General features: G+C 44.9%; 1 protein-coding gene across 2 annotated transcripts; it reads right to left on the bottom strand.

Moving 5' to 3' along the window:
* Positions 1-1,972: 1,972 nt before the first annotated feature.
* On the bottom strand, positions 1,973-18,906 carry slc7a5 (solute carrier family 7 member 5). Of its 2 annotated transcripts, XR_014554143.1 has the most exons (11): positions 18,172-18,906; positions 15,003-15,128; positions 8,344-8,455; positions 7,519-7,563; positions 6,985-7,108; positions 6,794-6,897; positions 6,507-6,603; positions 5,920-6,069; positions 5,133-5,310; positions 4,613-4,926; positions 1,973-4,560 (listed from the first exon to the last, which is right to left on the bottom strand). XR_014554143.1 is itself a non-coding variant. In XM_083666624.1 (10 exons), exons 1-10 carry the CDS (start codon positions 18,755-18,757, stop codon positions 4,871-4,873), a joined length of 1,578 nt encoding a protein of 525 aa, XP_083522750.1. In that variant the 5' UTR covers positions 18,758-18,906; the 3' UTR covers positions 1,973-4,870. The 2 variants fall into 2 exon arrangements, 1 of the variants encoding a protein (XP_083522750.1); XM_083666624.1 differs by having other exon boundaries at positions 1,973-4,926.
* Between the last annotated feature and the right edge of the window lie 5,723 nt (positions 18,907-24,629).

Raw genomic sequence — 24,629 nt, forward strand, 5'->3', positions numbered from 1 at the left:
GAGCACAGTGGAGTGTCCAGAGAGTGATACAGAGCACAAAAGCAACACAGAGACTGAATCACTCAGAGGCTGTTTCCCAGACCCAATATAATATAAGAGAATAAGAGAATATAAGAGAATATCCATTGAAAGTGTTTTCTATTATAGGGAAAGGCTTAGTCTGTGTCTGAGAAACTGGCCCTAATAAATAGTAATAAAGACAAGTCAGACAACAGACGGCTCTGCACATTAATGACAGTGAATGGGGAGGGTGAACAGAACAGATGTCACTGGGACAAACAGAACAGAGGAGCCTTCTGGGTCAATCCTCAGTCATAATAGTTTTAAGAATGTGTGAGAGAGAGAGAGAGAGAGAGAGAGAGAGAGAGAGAGAGAGAGAGAGAGAGAGAGAGAGAGAGAGAGAGAGAGAGAGAGAGAGAGAGAGAGAGAGAGAGAGAGAGAGAGAGAGAGAGAGAGAGAGAGAGAGAGAGAGAGAGAGAGAGAGAGAGACATGTATTTTGAACCTGCTGAAACCAATTGAAAAATTGGTTTCAGCAGGACACTCCCAACTGGGAATTAGAATGAAAGCAGCATTCCTGACTGTGAGAATGCATGCCGAGGAAACCTGTTTGTCTGATCTTGATATAATAACACAGGTGGGACCAGTAGAATGCTTGTTAGCACAGGGCATGGTACTTTATAAGACATAGTTTCAATATTGACATCAATCAAATTCAGGATACTACAGAATAGTATACTCATACTATATGATTTTAATTGTATCTTGTCTTTAAGATTGTGATTATTCAACCAGAGTTTCCGTCTGAAAATGCAATGTACATCATGCAAATGCTAGTTGCAGTATTCAAAACTCTCATTGGATTATGTCTCATCGCGTCTATTATAAATATTATGGTTAAGTTACTTTGCTGACTTTTTGGCTTATTCAAAGTGGAACCCAAAGTTACCAGCATATAAACGTTCCTTGCCCTTTAGCAAATAACCTGAAAACCTCATAATTCAGGTACAGAAGTGTCTACTGATATTATCAACAAGGTAAAAAATTGGACAAATCTTAAATTGACAGAAGTCATGGCTTAAAGGAATTGTAGGACCTTAACCTAGCTTGTTACAGGAGGCCCTAGAGGAGTCTCTCTCCCTCTTCCCAGCCTGGGTGTTTGGTGTGGGCGTGGCTGCCGATAGTAACGTCATCATCTACACACCTGCGGCTCGTCTCCTCATCACCCTTCTGTGATTTATACTCCGGTTTTTCATTCGTTCCCCGCCAGTTCGTTATAGCGCTTACGTTCCAGCAATTCCACGCCTGTTTTTTTTTTTTTTTTTTTTCTTTTCTTCCTGGTTTTTGACTGTTTTTTTTTCTTTTCTTCCTGGTTTTTTTAACAGTGTTTTTGCCTAACCCCTGCCGGACTGCCTTATCGTGCTTCGATCTCCACCTGAAAACCCCTCTATCGGATTATCTGCCTATCTCTGGACTGCCTTATCGTGTACCGACCGCTGCCTGATCTATTCGCCTGCCTGCCCAGCCCTCCTGCCCTGTCTGCTGCCTGCCCTGCCCACCTGCCTACCCAGTCACCCTGTTACCCTTTCCCTGTTTTGTTCCTTATTAAATATCTATATTATTGTATATCTGTGTCCCGACTCTGTGTGCTGCACTTGTGTTCACTAGTTCTGATACTTGACACAGACTCTATCAAGGAAATATTCAGGGTGGAATGTTGCAGAATATCTATCTATTAATGCTTTACCTTTATTTATCCAGGTACTTTATTGAGGACAAATTATTTTAGAATGATAACCAGGCCAAACGTTCTCATAGATGAGATATATCATATAACATATGTGGTACATTCTACTTTGTCAAAGGAAATAGGCAATCGTGTCGGTTCTTTCTACATTTTAATCTGAAAGGCTCTGAATGTTTAACCTTTTTGAGCAAACTCCCGATCAATCAGCTTCCTGCAATATGTTTTGAAATCATTTTCAGAGAGAGTAACACTGGGCACAATTTCCCCAAATCTTTCTTAAGCACAAAAATAACGAGACGGGGGGAAATTGACAATACAAACAAAGTGGAAAAAAAAACTTAAGATTTATTCGTAAAGCACTTTCACAAATGCCCTGTAAAAAATTAGAAGGACTAACAGTTGCTACAAATAAATAAATAAACCTTCTACATTACTATTTAAATTAGTCAAGAACATCTTCTGGCGAGAGTGTTAGCTGGCTAGAGCCTACTAATGCTTCTCTACATACAAAGATACATCCTCTGAATACACTATTGGGAGACCAGACTCAGGAGACAACCACACTTGGTAAACAATTTGAACCCCGGTCTGGCTCAGCTAATAACGTAGCTAGCGATATAGCACAGTATCTATAGCACACATCACATCTCCCAGGCCACGGTAAAACGTGGAAGAGCAACATTAAAAAAGAAACTAAGTCTGGAGAAGCTTCAGGAGGATAAGTTTGTCAGTTAATACAGTAATTCTACAGTTTATTTCAGCAAAGAATACAATAAACATAACAATAACAATGGATTAATCAATAATCTCGTCGTAAACCTTCCCCAACCCTTCTCCTCCCATCCTTTCCTGTCCCTTCCTCTCTCATCTGTATCCAAAGACAAGGGCTCTGTTCCAATACTTTCAAAATGCATACTTCCTTCCTTAATGTACAGCAATCACCGACCTAATATGACTGAATGGGTCAAAGCATGCTTGCAGCTGCATTGCTTTCACCAATCAAATTATGTCAGATCAGTGACTTCGTCAAGGAAGGGAGGAAGGATGGATGGATTTTAAGAGTATTCAAACAGGGCTTATGTGGTTATAACCTCTGTTATGCCCTGCCTGCCCCTCTTTGACCACAACCACCCACCTCCACGATCACACCCACCACAAACAGCCCAAATGTAGAGATCATTCTAGTGTTGATTGTTGCTGATGCAGTAGCAGTGACAACAGACCAATTTACAAATGGGAGTACACGCATACAAGCACCTAAACACACAGACATGCACAAAGAAAAGCTTTATAGCTACAACCCTATCCACCCCATTCACACACGCACGCACGCACGCACGCACCACACACACACACACACACACACACACACACACACACACACACACCTTGTCACAGGTTAAGATACAGTGACTTTGACGATCTCAGTGTTACTTGTGGGAGGTCTGTCCTGTTCTGAATATAAAAGTATGTAGAAGTAATATCCATGTGGATCTGCTGATCCCAAACAGATCAATGTGATTTAAGTCATCTCTTGTTATGAATGCAGTCTAGACTGAGACAAATAAAACTGCAATATTAAAACATTTATTCTCCGTTAGAGAAAGTGATTTGTCTTCGCTCAAGCAGATGCACAGGCTTGTGTCTCCATCAGTATTGAAACACCATGTACTGTACTTGTACGATTTACAAAGCTCTATATGGATGTGATACAGTAGGTTCACTGAGGTAAGACATGGTAGCAAGGCTACAGGTGGTTGAATTATCAGATCTTTACAGGATACAAAGTTTCAGAAGTTTAGAAGTTTCTGTTGATTTGTAATCACTCTGTAGACTAGGAATAGTTGTAATAGTAGCTATAATTGTAATTCTGACCATAACAATGTCTCCTGCATGGTCGATTCACAAACCAGACATCTCAAAGGAAACTACGGCTTCGTTTCCACTAAGGTACCAAACTGAACCCGTTTCAAGCATTCCGTAATGTTCCGTTTTAACCGTATGGTTCGGTACAGTTTGATACCTAAATGAAAAAGATGTAATCTCGCTAATAATTCCCTGGATTTATAATGGGTTTATAATGGGTTCTTAGACAACATTAAAAAAGAAAGCTCCACTGCATCTACCTATAAAAATAAACTCATGAGTGTAGAAATTCATATCTACAAGGATCTGAACAAATACAGGGCGAAAGCTTGGATTTGAACATGCACAGTGAGCAGATAAGCCTGTCTGGAGTGGAACTAACATATGACAAGATCATAATACACACACACACACACACACACACACACACACACACACACACACACACACACAAATGGCTGCATAAGACAGCCAGTAAGGTGCAGAGAGGAGAAGCCATGGTAACAGACAGTGACGTTTGACTAAGGAGAGGTAGACTCTCTGGGTAATGGTACTGAGAAACAGTCAGTCTACCTAGAAAACCTGCTGGAACAACAGTTCTATCTCTAGCTCGCAACATGCCAGCCACAGGTGGTGCCATAGTTGTTTATGCTTAATAACTCAGTGAAAGAGAAGTTAAGACTGAGAGGACATTTTTGCTGGAAATCTGATATGAAAATGAACTAAAATAAATAATATCTCTAGCAAATATAAAGTTTGTGGCTGAAGGTAGGATAATAGTACAAAGATAATCAAAAATACAAATGAACACAATCTTTAAGACTGAAACTTCGCACAGGATTCTGAATTCCTATCAAAGCCCATTGAGGCAGGGTGGTTCTGGGTACGAGCTCCAGGGGGGGTGGGACTAAGATGGGGAAGGTATGTGTTTTAGCCTGGGAGGGGGTGACTCAGCAAGGATGAGGGGGAGGTGTATTAAGGGGAAGGGGGCGAGGGGGGACTGTCACAGATATACCAGTCTAGCAGGATGGGACTCCTGCTCCTAGAACACTGAGATGTCTGAAATACACTATCTATGGGCTAGATGCACACTAATGCATATAGGCTGTACACTGGGTGCTGGGGTGGATTAACATTGATATGGGCTCAGGGGCAGGGGTAGGGGGGTAGATGGTAGCGGTCATAAGGGGGGTTGTGTGTCGACGGGTGTTGTCATTGGGAGGGTGTGTGTGTCGAGGGGCTGTGGTCTCCGCTCTTCTTCAGGATTCCTGAGGCACCACCTCCATCACCTTTTGACACAGTGCCGTGGCCGAGACTGGAGACAGACACACACACACACACACACAGACACACACGTCAGTTGTTATAATCACTGTAAAAAAATAAAATAAAAAAAAAACACAATTCACATACACAAACTTTGAGGAAAAAACCTTTCAAACTTAAAAAAGAAAAACGTCCTGCTTTTGTGACCAGAACGTATGCAGAGTGGCAGACAGTTATGAACAAGGTTCAACTTACAGATAGTCTGAAGGAGCCACTTGGGCTTGCTCTGCCACAAGACGCCAAAGTAGTAGACGGGCACGCCAGTGGCGATGATGCCAAAGCCAATGCCACACTCCAAGGGTGTCTTCCAGATGGAGACCACGATGAGGAAGAGACAGGCCAGGACGAAGCTGATAGGCAGCAGGATATTCATCTGGGTGGGGGTGGGGGGGTTACACACACACACACACACACACACACACACACACCATAAAGACCGGGACAACCACTCACAGCTGAATGAGGAGCATTAGACCAGTCATCTGTTCACACACTGCCAAAACACTCTGTGATGTTTAGTCTTACCAAATGAGTAGGAATAACTTAACAGCTTGTATGACGGAGAGAGAGAGAGAGAGAGAGAGAGAATGACACACACACACACACACGCAGCAGCAGCAGCTTTATCGGCAGTAGATAGATACAATAGATCCATCAAAACAATGCTGGCCTCTTTCACTCCACTGCCCCTGGCTCCGCCCCTCGTTAACACATTGCCATGTCAACTAGACAGGCAGAGAGGAGACGGGCCAGGAACGGCTCCATTTGGGGGCAGGAGGGGGACTCCTAGTCCCCCAGTCACACAAAGAGGCTCTGTGTAGCCAGCATCCCAGGGGCGACTGTCTCTCTCAGGGCACATGCTGCTCACTACCTCCACTAGCCTGCAGCTCCCGTCCACGTGAGGTCACATTGCTGTGTATGTGCCCTTCTCTCTCTCTCTCTTTTCCTTTTTCTCTCTCTCTTTTTACCCTCACACTCTCACCTTGATTGGCCGTTCCAGCTCGGGCTTCTTGTAGCGCAGCCACATCATCCCGATGATGGCCAAGGCGATACACAGCCAGTTGAAGAAGCTGAAGAAGTTGATGACTGAGAAGATGTCGTTGGAGAAGGCATACAGCAGTGTCATGAGACACTGAGGGAGGGAGGGAGGGAGGGAGGGAAGAGAAAGAAGGGGGGGGATAGAGACAAGGGTGATAGAAAGAGAGAGAGAGAGAGGGGAGAGAGGAGAGATAGAGAGATAGAGCCAAGTTAGTTGACAGTTGCAGCAAACACACAGCAGTGGTCATGATGATGCTAAAAAGCTATATGTTTCGAAATGCGCTTTACAAATAAAGGTTATTATTATGATTTGCTATTATTATGAAGGACAACCTTGGAAACTGAAATGGTCAATAACGATACCAATAAAAAGTAGCCTATAATCAATAACCTTAAAACTTTGGGTTTCATGTCTTTGTTTGATTTAGCATGTTGAGGTAGATCCCTTGGTATAGGAGAGGTTTGCTCTAAGCCCCAGGTCAGAGTGGGAGAGAGGGTCTACTAGGCCCAGGTCAGAGTGTAGGTACGTACTGTGAAGATGAGGGAGGGCAGAGGGGTCATCAGGTTGGGGTGGATCATAGACAGCAGACTGGGGAGGTGGCCTTCTCTGGACCCCACGAAGAACAACCTGAGGGAGAGAGAGAGAGAAAGAAGGAGAGAGAGAGAGAGAGAGAGAGAAGGAAAGGACCAATCAGATTAACACAGAGTCTGACACGGATTTGTACCTCAGCCGTAAGCTCTATAACAAACAAGTTGTGTAAGACATCGGGGTGTTTGTGTGTGTGTGTGTGTGTGTGCGTGCGTGTGGGGCGCTTTACCTGGACGAGGTAAACAGTGACCCATTGACAGAGCCGAAACAGGACAGGCCCACAAACACAGGGATGATCCAAGCCATTGGTCCCAGGTGGTAGTTGCCAAAGTCCTGCAGGATAGCCATATGAGTAAACAAAGTCAATCTATCCATCTATAACACGGCTCTCTGTTCAGAGGAACATGATAGAAGGCTCACCACAGCCACGGCCTCTGAGCTGAGCATCTGTTCTGGGGTGAGGGTGGTGAAGTAGGCCAGGTTGGTCAACACGTACACCACCGTCACGATGGGTAGGGAGATGATGATGGCACGAGGCAGGTTCCTGAGGGACAGAGAGAGAGAGAGGGGACAGGGGAGAAGAAGTTACACTGGTTTACTCTCCATCTCTGGCCTCTTGGAGACACAGTTATTTACATTTACATTGAAGTCGTTCAGCAGATGCTTTTATCCAAAGCGACTTACAGTAAGTCAAACTATACAACCAGTCATCGGAAGTAAAACCTACGATATGAACAAGTGCCATCAGCAGTCACAGTGCTAGAGAAAGGAAGAAAACGTTTCTTTTTTTTTTCTTTTCTCCAACTCCTGGTAATATATATAAAATATACTTCCTTAATGCCCAGAATGTCCACAGAAAATAAAAACCTGAACATAAATCACACAATGATGAACACGCAAAACGTGTATGTGGTGTATACAGTAGGCCTGATATGGTATGGTGTTTACACTCACTTGTAAGGCTCAATCATTTCTTCTGTGACGAAATTCAAATAGTTCCTGCAGAAAAGCAGAGATATGTTTTAGTAGCATAGAGAGACAGTCAAAATAACACTGTGTACTACCAGGGCAGGCTAGTGGAGGGAGAAAACAGAGGACAGACTCGTAATGAACGGCATGGAAGAGGGAATGGTATCAAACACATATCAAACACACATGTTTGATACAATTCCTCATTCTGTTCCATCCATTACATACAATGAGCCCGTTGTCCAATTTCAGGCTGTAACCCCTTTTCAGTAGAGCGGTTATTCAATCATAGCTATGAAAGTGATGGCGTCCCATAGTTAAAGGGAGAGAGAGAGAGAGAGAGAGAGAGAGATAGGGAGAGATGGAGGGAGGATGAGAGAGAGAGAAGGAGGGTGTCCAAGAGAGAAAACTGAGCACCAGGCTCAGGTAGGATTATTCGATGCAGACTTTTCCAATTCTTATAATAGTGTTCTTAATGAGCCAGCCCTCTTAAGAAGAGCCAGCCCTCTTAAGATGAGCTTTACAACAGGATTACCCCCTAGGACGCAGTGGTCCCCCACTAGGCCAAACCTCTGTAGGTGTCTATCAGCCCCCGACCATGGGGGGTATCCAACACTGCTCCTTTTACAGCCCAGCAGCAACACACCAGATTCGACTGAAAGTCTCAAAGTCTTGACTAAAGACTAGTGGGATCAGGTGTGTTGGTGCTGGGCTGGAACTAAAACATGCCTGAGCAGACAGTAGAGCAGCCAGGAGTTGGGTTGGAGACCTGAGCTCCTACTGTTGCATCTAGCACCTCTATGTACTCACCAGCCTCCATAGGCAAACAGGCCACTGTACAACGCCAGGCCGATGTTCCCAAAGTCGTAGTTGGATCCCTCGAAGGAATACTCCGGTTGGAGACCCACAGTAGTGGAACTTCCTGTTAGAGAGAGAGAGAGAGAGAGAGAGAGAGAGAGAGAGAGAGAGAGAGAGAGAGAGAGCATGTTAAATCCAAATCGTCTGCATCATCAAACTGGAAGACAATCAGTCTTGTGAGTGGTATCAAATGAATAATATTAATAATAATGCATTTGATTTGTACCACGCTTTTCATTTCTACAATCTCAAAGTGTGCACAGTTGAGTGCGCTGATATGAGACACAACAATCCAGATCAACATGAGATCACCAAGAAAACCTTTCAACAGTTGAAATATCGTCGGACTAGACGAGTCTAGACAATATATTACCTAGACAAAAGACCACGGTAATAAAACTCGGAGCCAGATCAAAAGACAGCATGAGGGGGGTTCAAACTCAAATCCCCAGTAATCACAAGTAGTGGAGGTTTCTACCTAAATCCTCCACTCAGGGGGGTAGTGGTCTGGTCTTGTCTGGTCTACAGACTGGATACCTGAGGTCTTTTAATGAAAAACAAAAGGAGAGTTCAGGAACTGAAATGTATTGTTGGCCTGAGGAGGGACACCGGGAAGGGACAGACGGACATTCCTGGAGTACCAGCGAGCCTAGCAGCCAGACACACAGCCCTGGCCTTGAACAAACACTTTCCCTGGCTGTTGTTACAGACAAAGGCCCCCATGCTTAGCCTGCAAGGGCCAGCACTGGGCTGTGAGAAACACAGACTGGGACATCACCTCACTAACCAGCCATGACCATGACTACGACCACCATCACAACCCTCCAGGATCTACTACAGCCTACAGGACCAGCTTACAAGGTAGGCGGAGCACACACACACACACACACACACACACACACACACACACACACACACACACACACACACGAGTAATAACAAAATGGAGAACTAAAAATGAAAAATGGAGAACCTGAGGGTCTGAGTGAGTGTGTCAACGTGGGGAGTGACTGAACTGAGAACCTAAAGAGAGCAGAGCAGAGTGTAGGAGTTGGGGAATGCTCATGTGACCCACCACACGGTCAGGCCTGGGGAGCCAGTGATCCCTAGGTCACATGACTACTGTACCAGGCAGAGGGCTGCAGCACTGGCCCTGACCCCCCCCCCCTCCCCCCACCTCCCTGCCTGCTTCTCGCTTCCATTCCTCCACTTCCTGTCTCCCTACCTTCCTGCCTTCCCTCCCCTCCCTCCCGGCCGCCCTCCCTTGCTCCCTCTCCCTCCCGAGATCCCTGTCTACCTCCCTACCCATCTCCCTGCTTCCCTTCCTCTGTGCCTCCCCCTATCTGTTTCCTTGCCTGCCTATCTCCCAGTCTTCCTCCCCTCCCTGCTATCTCTGCCTACCCCCCTGCTTTCCTCTCCTCCTCACCCTACCTCCCCACCTCATTGCCTCCCCTCCCTACCCCCCTTGCCCCCTGCAGAGACAAAGGGACCCAGAGGTCCAGAGAGCCCTGTGTAAACTCCTGAGTATTAGAAACTCAGACATGGTCGACAGGGTCCTAGAGAGGACTGCCAGAGCTCTGAGATACTCTGACTCAATGTGAGCTGCTAACACAGCACATCTATTACAGAGTCACACGCACAGACATATACAACCCACATACACTCCCAACAAATGGTGGGACATGTTTGTGAGCGAGAGTGTGTGTGTGTGTGTGTGTGTGTGTGTGTGTGTGTGTGTGTGTGTTCTCCTTTCTGTCTCATGTTTTTCTATGTGGCCACATCAGTGTGTATTTGTCTATTGTTGTTGCACAGCTAAAGGTTAATTGATTCAGACCAATGTAACACTAGATTTGTCTAAAGGGCTCTCCTCTTGTTAGACTCTGCCTACACCTCTCTGCCAGCACCAACAAATCTCCTCTAACCACTGACTCACTTAGGTAAAGTGTTCTCTATAGCTGTGACACACACACACACACACACACACACACACACACACACACACACACACACACACACACACACACACACACACACAATGTGGTCATACTGTAGCTATGCTGCCAGTACTGATGTGTTTGTTCAAGGAAATATAAACAGAGACGCAGAGCCAAATCAGATAGGAGAGATGGCTAAAATGGCCAATCAAATAGGAGAGATTTCTGCGCTGGCCAATCAGGTGGGAGCTGAATTAGATCACGTCAGGGTCACAGAGATGTGGTGTTTCCAACCTCAGCTAATCTAACTCAATACAAACGTCTAGCCTACACTGGTTTGACACCTCTGTTGAATTATAATTCCACAGAGGTTATTGTGAAAGATGGAGCAGAAATTAATGTGATTGTGAGGAAATCTAACAAGCTACTTAACCTGCTAAGAGGCTAGAGCATAACATAGCACACATACGCTTTAGATTAACTTCCAGTGAACATATAATAAAATGTCCTAAAACTATGATTTTAGTGATCCCTAAACTGAAAAACATAGGAAATTGAAAAGCTTACAGCAAGACATACACAAATGAGCAGGGGTGGGTGACCGGACTGGTAGAATGCTGTTACAGTTACAGAGGGGTTACAGTTGGTCATAGCAGCACTATAAACGTAAAAGTAGCTGGGTCACAGTATGTTGTAAATAAAACATTAAGGGATCCTATTGCACACACACACACACACACACACACACACACACACACACACACACACACACACACACACACACACACACACCGAGAGTAGCCTGACTGCCAAGGGGCCATGGAGAAACCAAGCCTTCCTTTTCCATTCATTCACTCACTCACACACACACACACACACACACACACACACACACACACACACACACACACACACACACACACACACACACACACGGTGGAGGAGGACACTAGTTTTTCAAACGGAGGAGACAGAGAGAGACAGCCTACACAGAAAGAAACAGTGTTTTCTTCCTCAGAGGTCTGGCTCCCACAGACAAACAAAACAGCTTTTGATTGAAAAAGTACTGGATTATTAGCTTCGTAATCTAAATCAGATTACGCTGTACCAATACTGCTGTCATTAAAGTGGTTGAGCCTATTGCCAAATGAAGGAGTGACCCAGTATTCCTCAGCTCTTTACCCCAGGTGACTGCCTGCTGTAACCGGAGCAACAGGTGTTACGCAATACACCGAAATGAAGTGAGCTTCACTCTAAGGAAGAGCGAGACACATCGACTAGACATGGCAGACACAGGCTCTGCCACAGTCGAACCCTCTACCACTCTCACTGTAGTATGCACTTGTTCATTGCCCTTTATCGATTTCAGAACAATGAACCAGTGTCAAAAATGCTAATGGAAACCATAGCCCCCACATACAGCAGTTGCTCTCTCAGACAAGTACAGGAAGAGAGAGCGCACCAGGTGTAGCAGATCGTTAGTTTGGTTTCCTGCTGTTAAGATTATCTCTCCCAGCCAGTAGAGTCCCACCCAGTCAGAGGCAGGCAGCCATAGCGCGGTGAGCAGGGAGAGCCTCTTTATTCCATTCCACAGTTCTGAGCTGGCAGAACACTCAACAACAAGGCATTTCACAACACTCACTGGAACGCAATGTACAGGGGAATAAAGTTACTATCCTACATGGTTACACTCTCTCTGACACACACACACAGACACACACACACAGACAGACACAGACAGACAGACACACACACACACACACACACACACACACACACACACACACACACTGTGGAAAGAGGACTACCTTGTGAAAAGATTTGAAATCCACCAGCATATAATGGTAAAAGAGTATACAATACACATTCATCAAACATCTAAAAACTGCAACATCGGGCTGGTGGATTGAATCTAGACCGGTGCTTCGAGAGGGAGCTCAGTGATTAAGACTTGTCATAAACTCTTTTATTATGACCTCAACTTCAAACGCATCCAAATATACTCCTCCCCACCACTTAAAACATGTTGTTACAAAACATACTGTACTGCCACTCCACTTATTACACACTAGGGGTAGGGCGTATGGTGGGAGGGTGATTGACTGATTCATCCCGGCAAGCTCACGCTCCAGTGCCCCATTGGCTCTTCCAGAAGAATGGCTGCTGGTTCCTCTGCCTCATGCCAACTCTGCCAGTGCATGCAGCACTGCTCCGCCTGTCAGGAGTCAATGTAAATCTCTGTGTCTCGCTCTCTCTCTCTCAATCTTTCTCGCTTCCTCTCTCTGTTTTGCTCTCCATGGCTCTCTCCCTTCCCCTCTCTCTCTCTCTCTCTCTCTGTCACTCTCTACCCCCCTTCCCCTCCTTCTCTCTCTCTCCATCTCTCCTCCCTTCCTCTCTCCCTCCCTCCTCTTTGCTTCGGTTTTGTATGGAGAACAATCCCGGGCTCTGTTCTGGGCCCAGCCACAGTCAGCAGTTCTGATGAGGCGGCTCAGCCAATCTGACCTGACCTGTGTTCTGCCACCTCTGCTCCTATCCACCAGAGCAACGGGGACGCAGGGGGTACCGGGGGCTGGGCTCGCATTCCACAGGTGTACCACAGAGCCATAGCCATTCCCAAGAGGTCACGGCCACGGACATGGCAAATACAGCCATGGGGATTATAGGCGAGGCCAGAGACATGGCAAACACAGGCCGGAATGCAATCAGTGCAAATAAATGGTTTCCCTCACCGCACCGTGAATTCAGATGTTTGCTTGATTTGCACAGCAGTGAGAGAGTACCTAGGGAGAGGCCAGAGAGTAACTAAGGAGCTGTGATTCTGATAGGCTGGGTGGAATCTTCACCATAATGCTCACAACTATCCAATCCTTTTAGATCTACATTAGTGCGTAGGCTAGAGGGGTAGAGCCTAGGGGATGATTTGGAACTGAGCCAACAAGGAATAGACAGAGCCATGACTACACAGCAGGCCCTGACTACACACAGAAGGGGGCTATGGCCCCTAGGCTTAGGGTTAGCTGGGGAAAGGGGTCTGTTGTCTCAGAAAGGCCTCCCTAAAGCAGAATTCCAGTTATATGCGCCTTTGACATTTCACTCCTGATACACTGAAGCAAGTGGACCATGCCTGTGGTTAGTAAGTAGGTAGGCGCCTCACTGTAAGCTGTTTAGCTAAAGCCTGAACCATGCATTTGACCCTGTGCACTAACCACAGACCTCTCTATGGAATTCTAGTCTGTTTACATGTGGTTATCTACCGCTACAGCATGTGGTTACATAACTTTGGCATCTCTAGATTAAAACAAGAGAGTCATATATTGCTACAGTCATTGCTACCGTTCCCCAGTCACAGGGGGGGGGTTGAGAAACCCTGACTACATGAAGTCAGCGTAGAGACTTGTTTGTTTTTCTTCAAGGTGGTATACACTACATAAGCAGCGTCTGGGCACAGAGTCAGGCCCGTCTGATCTCTCCATCAGTAATGACTGGCCCTTAGCTCTCCTTTCTTTCACAGGACAATGGAACACTGTTCCCCTCCTGGAACACCCCAAGGTTGTGTTCTCTCTCCACTTCTCATTTAAAACCCAATATCTTAATTGGACCAAAGCAGAAGTGAATGTGTGTGTGTGTGTGTGTGTGAGAGACACAATCATATCTCTTGAGGCTAATGAGCATAATCTAATGAAAAGAACTGTGTTCCCTTCGAGAGCCTTAAGTTTGGGAACATGATTGGTCCCAGATCTGTTCTTTGTTTGGAGTTTCTTTTATCTATTCCGTTTGCAACATAATGAGACTGGAAAGTAGAATGTAGGTGGTCTGTTTGTTCCTGTAGCAGCAGTGCCCTGTGTTCTCACAGACAGGCTGATGTTCTAGCTGCTGGGATATGAAGTTGTGCAATAGCCTAGCTAGCTCCTAGACATAAATTGTATACCTAGACGTAAACATACATCTGAGGCCTAGCTGCTTAACTACCATCAATAACTGTATTTATCGCACCTGCCTTTCTCGAATACCTTATATATTTCCAAAAATGAGTCAGATCTTGCTGTTGTTCTCCTGTGTTGTGTGTGTTTGTAAGTGTTAGCCAATAGTGCTCCATGAGAGAAGGCTTCAGGCAGGGGAGTTTGTTTTGCTGCAAGGCTCTTTTATGGCCCTTCTGACACCCTGTGGATGTGCATGTGATGGGTGTGTCAGTGTAAGTGGCTTTACATGGCTGCATCTTAGGGCCTACTGTATGGCATGTGTTGTGTGTTTGTGTAACTTCTCGGGCTACCTTCCTTTAAGTACGTGCATGATAGTGTAATTTGTATTCGTATGAGTGATTGTATATGGCCGCATCCTTCCGTTGTCAATCATAACATATGTTAGCGTGTTTATGGAACTACTTGTTAATCAACAAGTATCCTTCTGTGAGTGCATGGAATGGTGTGTTTGTTTGTGATTTGTGAGTGATTTGACATGGCAACACCTCACCTCTGCCAATCTCTATATGATGTGTTTGTGTGATTGATTGTAAAACGTATGGCTGTTTCTTATGGCAGTATGACTGCAATCTCAAAACAGTACATGATGGTATGTATTTGTGTGAGCGATTATGTATTATGTACCGCTTCTTACCTTTGTCAATTTCTTCATATGCTGATGTGTTTGATTACACACACGGGTGTGGCTGTTTCTTACCTTTGCCAATCTCCACAAAACCAATAATGATGATGAGGCCCAGGGCGAGCAGCTTGGCGGCAGCAAAGGCATCCTGGACCCGCGTGGCAGCTTTCACACTGTAGCAGTTCACTGCCGTCAGCAGCACTGGAGAGAGAGAAGGGGGGGGGGGGGGCATCACATCTGTTAGGAACAGCATCACATCTGTTTGGAACAGTGGTCACAAAAAGACACAAAAAGACACAAAAAAAATAAATGGTGGTCTTTCAATTTGGGTACATGTAAAACAGTCAGAAAGGGCTGGGACTCATGGGTTGGGAAACCCCAGAGCCTGAACCCTTTCCCTCCAGTGTGTGTAGCCTAGCCCTAGCTTATGCGATCAGTGATTTGGACCTCTGTAAGGTGGGTCATGCGGCACAAAGGGGGGAATAGTTCAGATACCCAGTAAACAGATTCTTGAGGGACTCAAAAATCCCCCCCACCCCTCCATTGCCACCCTCCCCTCGCTGTCCCCCAATTCCCCATTAAAAGTGATTAACTAACGACCACTTCAAAGCACCATAAGCCGTAAATCAGACTGGGCAACAATGGTGAAGCTATGGTGAAGCTTCTGTAGGGATCCACAGCACAAAGAGGCTCTGTGTGAGAGAGAGAGCGTACAGTATAGACCTTGATGCAGAGGAGCGAAACACAAGCATGGGGACAAACACTTGTCCGCTAGCTAACACATACACAAACACACAAACACACACACACACACACACACACACACACACACACACACATTGGCGCATGCAGGCACACACACACACACACACACACACACACACACACACACACACACACAGAATGCACCCATGATAGTGAATAGAATAATTGAATAGCATTATTGCTTGTGAGAGCAGAGTAAGGGATTACCCTTGCAGACAGGCTTCTCATTGGCTACCCTTAAACAAACTGCCCTGACATAGTCTGAAGTTTCCACAATCACAACCACAACCCCGTACAGAAACCACTCTTGCCACTGTCGGTAAAACCTCACTGCTGTGCCCCAATACGTTCCATCCACACTGACCTAAAGAGAAAAAAGCCAAAGAAGTAGGTCACTGGAACAATAACTTGCACAGTAAAGTAGACATCCAGACTAACACATGAACAACTAATGGATTAACAAAGAGGCATAGAGCAGTGTTATGGATAAGTGAAGCTTGGTTAACCAGGTTGTACCTGGTTAATACCATACTCTTTCATTCAACTACCCAGGACCAGAACAATCAAGACCACACTAACAACACCTAGAACTCTTTGTGTACATGGATATATCTCTGCCTCTGCTGTCCCTCAATCTCAGTCTCTTGTCATGTGGTCGCTGCTGGGGATTACACACTCACAGTGGAGATTAGACTTGCACAGGCACTTTACACACACACACACACACACACACACACACACACACACACACACACTCTCTCTCTCTCTCTCTCTCTCCTTCGCTCTCACAAATACACACACACACACAAACACTCTCTCTCTCTCTCTCTCTCTCACAAATATACACACACACACACACACACACACACACACACACACACACACACACACACACACACACACACACACACACACACACACATTCCTGTACCCTAATCAGGCATTCATCCCCCCAACAGAGAAATGTACATGCAGAGAGAGGGGTGAAGAGGGGCAAAAGTCTGTAACAGAGAAACGGCGAGCGAGTGAGAGAGAGAGAGGGAGAGAGAGAGAGAGAGAGAGAGAGAGAGAGAGAGAGAGAGAATGGAGAGAGAACAGAGAACAGAGACAGAGAAGGAAGAGAATACCCATTTGAGATTACCACTCTGCTCAATCTGAGACTGTATTTGATTTGTTAGCTAATTGGCCTGAGCTCTAACTAATCCAGCCATAATCCCGATTGACTAAACTCCGACCCGACACAGCATAACACAACAACCATAAAGACAAGCCTACACCAACCTGTTGACAAGTACAAACTACACTTGAGTACTAAATATTCTATAGTAACTGTGATACCATGAACTACTAATTGAAATTCAGAGCATCATGATTTCAGGAGCCAATAGGAAATGGAAGCAAGTTGAATGTTTTAGAAGCATTTGACTCAAACATTGTGATTTGACGATCATGAATGAGATTAAACACTGTTCAGGTGGGCACAGAGTTTTTTGACTCCAGGCCATTGTAATATGCTGGTAATTTAGCCTAAGTTTTAATACAATTATATTGGTTCTTAATTTGTACAGGGCTACCAGAGCTTTTCTGTTCTCCATGGATTGAGAGTCAAAATGCAACACACCCCTGCAGCGCACGTTTGCAAATAAACTGCGGGGTCACATCGTGCCTAGTCACCTCTGCTTATTACATGGTTGACTGATTAACGGCGAGCAATAGGGCACGAGACCGATGACAGGATGCATGTATGGATATGTATGTAACTATTATTATGATTATGATTATGATTATTGTCATTATAATTATTATAATGATTATTCTTATAATGATGATGATCATTATTATTATCATAAGTAGATGTAGTAGTCGTATAACTATTACTAATATTATTGTTGTTGTTGTTGTTATGATGATTGTGATTATTATTATTATTATTATTATTATTGCATTATCATAATCTGGGTCATGTAGCCCAGATTTTTATACAGAAAAATACATTAAATGTCCATCTGATCAGACCATATGGCGTATCACGCGTGGATGATGTGCAAGAGCGCGGGCGTCTCAAACACGAGATGATGAAATAACGCGGTAGTTTTTCAACAGTGCCATTCATTGTCGCCTTCTACTCCACAGCTTCCGTTGTGGCCTGAACATCGTGCGCTGAACATCGTGCGCTGAACAAGCCAAGTTTCCAACGTGAGTGATGCCAGGCAATGTTGCCGGACAGTGTTAGTTCCTTAACATGCTAAACCTGTTAATGAACGTGGTTTAAGCACAGTGATTAACCACCTGCCCCGCGAAGATACTACAAACTGTCACCGAAGTACCCAAATGAAAGACACATACTTACCGTACAAGGCTATAGTTGCCGCCTACCCATCGTGACATGATGCAACGTACTTGTTACCGGTACCTCGTGAGTGTGGAAGTGGGCGCATTAGAGGGTAGTAAATTGCATCAGCTGGCGTAGGCTACTTACGGATGCAAAGGCAGGCAATCAACTTCGCTGCCCCCTCGGGCACCGGGCAGTCAGGAAAGATGGGCTTGAGGAGGTAGGTGGCGAAGACATAAGCGACAATGTACTGCGAGGACGGCCGAATGATGAGCAATTCGATCCACAATTTCAGGAAAGCCGGCAGAGAACCATAAACTTCAAGGATGTAAGCATAGTCTCCACCTGATTTGGAAATAGTGGTTCCCAGCTCGGCATAGCACAGGGCACCTATGGTTGAGAATACCCCACAAACTGCCCAAACGATAAGGGACAGTCCGATGGACCCGGCTTCCTTGACCACCCCAGTCGGGGTTACAAAGATGCCCGAGCCGATGATGGTACCCACAATGATAGCTACGCCGTTCGTCAGAGTAATTGTTCTCTTTAGAACAACACCCTGTTCCTTAGCGATGTTGCTCGCATCCGTGTCCGTTTTTCCTGGTTCGCCAGTACCCTGGTTCGAGTTCCCGTTATCCCCTCCGCTCGGCGAGAGCATCTTCTCTGTAACCTGCTTGTCCTCCTCATCCCGATCGGCCGAAGAATTCGAATTTCTTTTCTTTAAACTTGACATTTCTCGCTCCTGTGAAGACAAAGCTTTTCGCTTTAAGTGTCTCCTTTTAAATACCTTTAAATATATATATATATTCAGTGTCTCTGTTCCGGTGTGAAACTCGTCACTGAAGCCAGAGGATACGATGCTTGCTTCCTTGGCTGATTCAGACAAGCGTGCTCTGAACTAAGTCAACGCAACTCAACTCTGTGTACAAAGGATTTGCGTAAAATGCATGATGGTCCTCCAAGGCCAGCCTCTCTCCTTTTCAGGAGCGTCATGATGCTGTTCAAAGGCAAAGCGAGCGACAAGACGAGCGTTTACGCCCCCTAGTGTTTCAAACGAGGTCTGCGTCTGTTCGATCCCAATCCTGTATCCCTTTCCCTGAACTGTGCGCTGGTGCACTCCCCCCCCCCCCCCCCCCCACACACATAGGATTGGTGTAAGTATGGCATGAGGGAGTTTCCACCACATCTCTTACACTAGTCCGTTCCTTTTGAAATCCACGTGGGGGGAGTGTACAAGTCTACACTTCAGGGAAAAGGGTTGAGTTATGGGACGCAGCAAAGATCTCTGTCAAGCCAGTATGCCAGTCTGTGCCAGAGAAGCTGAACTGGTTTTAATGGCACTCATAAAGTGTCCTGCCAGTCTCAAAATAGGCTGCCTGGCAATGACGAAATTAGGGTTGTTTTTCTCATGTATACTCTTCAGTGTTCAGTAGTGCGCTAGAGCAACAGGAAAACAAATCACTTTGAAGTGTTGGCCACACCGATTCAGAACTCCACAGGAGGTGAACTTATAGAGTTATGGCAGGTGTTCGAATTACTGGCAGTTGAAATATCAATGTGACACCCCCAGAAGAGGTGTTACACATACAGTGTTCAGTGCTCACCCAACTTGTGTTTCATCTGACCTTGTACTTTACAGTACGTCATTGCACTTCATGCTCAAATACTGTGATATTTATTGAGTGTTATCTTGCTTTTCATACCATAGTGTCTGGAGTTTTCTACCAGTGTGTCGCTCTGACCCTACTACCTCACAGGGTCAGAGCATAGGAAGGCTGAACATAATGAAATGAAACTAGCCTCACTGTGAGAGCTTTGGAGGGATGTGCCCTCAAGATCCCTAAGCCAGACACACTAGGCCCCCACCATAACTATGTCTGGAGCTCAGAGAGGGACAAATATTACCCCCCCCCCCACACAGACACATGCACATGCACACAGGCATACTCCAGAGACCCTAACCCTAACCCTAACCCTAACCCGCACACACACAGGGGTATGTCACACATACTCTCTCTTTTTCTCACATGCACACACAGACACAGACACATATACTCCCCTGTTCCCTCTCTCTCTCTCTCTCTCTCTGAGACATACACACACACACACAATTTCCTGTCCTGAGTTGAGGAGGACACGGTTAAAGAATAACTACCAAATTTACCCTAAAGGTATTGGCTCTGCAAAGACAGTCGCTCCAAATTTAACACAGTAAAAAATGCAATTTTGTAGTTGCAGGCTTATGTTTCATCTGCTGTCTGGATCAACGTTTTTCCTCCTGAATTCCCAGGCCACTGTAGGGAACCATGTGAACAAATACAATGGCGTCTTGCTACGTCCCCCTCCTCCCTTTTCACTGAAGTATGTCCTTGTGCACTTGCCTACATGGATTTAAAAGCATAAGATTGGTGTTAGAGCTCATGTTTAGCCTATGCAGTGGGGTAGTAGACAAGTACACACTTCTCTCCTACTCTATCCACTTATCTGTCTCTAGGAACAGGAGGAATTACTGTTTTCTCAACTGAAGCACTGGGTCGTGGGACCAAGATGTGGGTTGGGGGCTTGATGTGAATCATGACATAGTGGGACACACTGATGTTACAGACTGGATTCGAACCTGGGTCATCTGTGCACACAAGACTGTGTTAGCCCGCTAAGCTAAAGCCTAGGTATTCGCTTACACATTAGCTAACACAAGTCCTAAGGTCTCAGATAAGGTTACTACTCATCATCACAGAAGGGTAGTTCACCGAATCACCTTCCACAACACACAGTAACTCAGTGTGATGGCTGTGGCACCACCTCCAGATGTGGAGGCTCTTCTGCTTCCCTCCCCGCAGGTGATTGGAGGGTGGGCCTGACCTCATCACAGGATGTGCTGGAGGGCTGGTCTCAATCAGGAAGAGAAACAATCACCAAACCTCTGAATGGAGCCCCATACTGGGCCTGTCAGCAGGAGAACTAGGGAGGATCCATGTCTACTGCTGGGCTTACATGGAAAACCTTATTAGTTGGAGAGAGGGTTGTTATAAGACAAGGGCTTGGGTGAATTCCTACCATAGCTGATAAGATGTACTGTAACTCAGTAGTCTCATCTTTCAAAATATGTCATAATGAAATTATACAGTAAAGCTGTTGGGTAAAATCTCATCTTTGAGTCTAGTTTTCTCATGCAGCATTCTTCTTCTTCTTCTTCTTCTTCTTCTTCTTCTTCTTCTTATTATTATTATTATTATTATTAATAATAATAATAATAATAATAATAATAATTTGTTTTTGGCTGGGTAGGTCTCTTTTCCAGAGGAGCCCTGCTTACAAACATGAAACAGATCATACATGTTCATTCAAATTACAAACATAATACAATTCATTAATTAAATATCAATTACAAATATATATCAATATCAATTTACACAATATAATCATTTAAAACTTGTACATTCCTCGGATGACAGATCCTTTATCAAGGTCTTAAACTAACCAAGTGACACAAATAAGATAATTGAATTATCTGAAATCACTCAGCTCAGGGAAATGTAATATTTTCCATGCATCACTTGTTTATTCGATCATGTAATGTTGAAGATGTTGTAGGCTGAGTGGAAGGGATATCTCTTCTGAAATGGTTTGGAATTCTACCAATAAGATACTTCTATAATCACATTTGGAGAATAGGGTCAAATCTTTCAAATAACTGAGGAAAAACAGAACTGTGTAAATTGTGTCCATTCTCTATTCCATTCTCCATTCATCCAAGAGCCTGTGCTATCCTCTGGATGAAACAACTTAGGGTGGATAAAACTCAGAAATGTGCTCTAGTTCTCAAACCAAATCTATGAGAAACCAGGGAGTGAAGCATTTGAAAACCCAAACAAACACATCTGAGCTGAGGGGGAGGAAGAGCAGCTGGATGGGAGTTCTGAGAAAATGTCCCCAAGCAGCAAGTTCCTGTTTATACCCCCACTATGTGGGATACGAGTGGGGTTGTCTTTTGTACTAAAAATATTCTGTTCAAACAAATAACAAAACCAAGAGGAAGAAATGATCTTTAATTAGACCCTTCCTTTCATCTTCAACCGCCATTCATCTTGTGTATGGTTCAGTGAAAAGAGATCAGTACCAAACCTGGGGCAACATTCTATGTCAAACACAGTACTCTCAAGTACTTGAGGTACGCTTGATTTCATTTGCCGTGTCTGTGTCCCAATTCTCCACCCTTTTCCCTGAAGTGTACACTTGTGCACTACCCCACATGGACTTAAAAGCATAGGAATAGTGTAAGCATGGAGTCTTTACACTTATCCTATGGTTTTAAATCCATGCGGGGTAGTGCACAAGTGCACGCTTAAGAGAAAACGGTAGATACTTTGGAAGTTGCCTCCTAGGCACTGATCTTGGGTCTGTTTAAATTTTTCTGCATGGTTATGGTTAGGATTTAGGTACGGTAAACGCAATATCCTATACTATATCAGCACCTAGAAGCACCTCACCTTCCCTCAGGAGTAGTTCACAGTTCCCATGCTCAGACAACAGTTGAGATTTGATAGAAATTCTGACTCTGATCACCATTTTTTTCAACCCAGTTCGTTGAATGGCCGTTGTTTTTACACACAGTATGTTCAAAGAGCACTGCAGGTTCTCCAGCTCTCCCACACAATAATGGGAAACCATGCTGGCCTTGGTAGGAGACACACAAACGCCATCTCATCCCACTTGCGTCTCCCCCTGGGCCAACGATAATAAACAGGCGTAAAGGGTCTGTTTGAATCAGGTGGAGACAAAACTCAAACCAGGTTTCCTAACTTCTCTAAACACCCACACCCTCCTGGCCCCGTTCTCTGTTGTGTCTTCAAAGGGGCCGTCTGGGCCTGCTGTGGCGTTATCAGGCCTGAGCCTTGCTGCCTAGCCGGGCCGGGCCTAGCCTCCCCTTTCTACACAGAAACAATGGACCGATCCACATTGATATATTGGGACAATACATGCCTTTCTAAGAATTTAGGCCAGGGCGTTGTTACTGTATGTGTGCCCTTGTTGTTTCTCTTGCTGACCCTCATCTGCCCACCTCCTTGGCTCATGTGTTTCATATGTGACCATATAACTCAGACCCAGTGTACCCATAGCATGACAAATCCAATACTGAAAGACAGTTACACTCATGTTCAATTGTATGTTCAACAATGCAATTATCCTTTGCATTGAGGTATACTATCTTGTATAATGTAAATGATGGGCTCACAAAATCAAAACACAGGCATAGTTTTCATTACTTATGTATTTATTATGTTTCATATAGGCTTTACAATCTTCTATATACATGTTTCTGTCAGCAGTGTTTGTAGTAAGGTCCATACATCCCCTGTGGTGCAGGGGCCTGTAGGACACAGCAGCACCACTTCCTGGTTGTACAGCTGGACTGGGCCAATCAGGCACCAGGACTGGGGCAACAGGCATGTTGGGAGAGGAGCCCCGGGACCCCTCAAAGCCCCATGGGCCAGGAATGTTGCCGCCGATTGATAAAACAAACAACATATTTGTAGTACAGGACAACCCATATATAAACAACACTCCTATAGCCTCAGGAAACCACAAGCTAAGTATCAAACAAAGGAAGGGGAAGTTAGTCTCGTTTCTATAAAACATATATATGGAGACCACTGTCTGCTGACTTTGACTTACATCTTTTTGAAAGAGGCAGTGATGGCAGTTAAAAATACAGCAGTTCACCATAGATGACAGATTAGCAAAGACTTACATAACTAATTTTAAGTATTAAGTATACAGTCATACAATACAATATCATTATCAGCATAAATGATTTTGATGAACATAAAATCTAACATTAAATGAAAGAAAACTTCCCATAGTGGAGTACCATTTCAATGATTAAAAAGGCAGAACACAACTGGACAAATCATTACACAGGATTTAACATTATGTAGGCAGAAAATAGTTCCCTTAACGTACAAATAAACCACCAAGTCTCTTTCCTTACCTAGCACCTCAAACCAAACAAAGAGCAACCACAAAAATCCCCACACCAAAACCAAAACCTAAAATGTATAACCATTTCATAACTGTCTTCAGAATATTCAAATCCTCAACTGTGTACCCCAATCATTGTTCCCCGTACCCCTGGTGTGGCAAAGCGTCACCCTTGATTTCATAAGCAAGTAGGTGGGAGTGGGGGGCCCAAAGTCTTACGTTTCCACAATGTTAGGACAGTGTGTCTCGGCTCTCAGAGCAGGTTAGCATCAAGCTACTTCTATGATCCAGACCTAGTGGGGACTGGAGAGAGGGCCAGGTGGCCCTTTTATGGGGGAGGCCTTAAAAGGGCTAGTTTATACAGGGACATTGTTATTGAATGATCACAAAGAAAAGCGTCCACTCACTTCTGCTTTACAGAACAAGCCGAACCAAACCTCTCCCCCTACATCGCCTCTCCCTCTCTCTTTCTCTGTTTGCAGAACAAACCAATCAATCACTCTCTATTTTCTTTCTTTTTAGTTCAGATCAAAACAATCTCTTCCTTCACTTCCCCTAAACAGAACACAGAAATGTAGGCCCCCCCCCCTCTTTACCCAATCTCTCTCGCTTTCTCTGAGGAA

Source organism: Argentina silus (assembly GCF_951799395.1).
Source record: "Argentina silus genome assembly, chromosome: 3".
Lineage (NCBI taxonomy): Eukaryota > Metazoa > Chordata > Actinopteri > Argentiniformes > Argentinidae > Argentina > Argentina silus.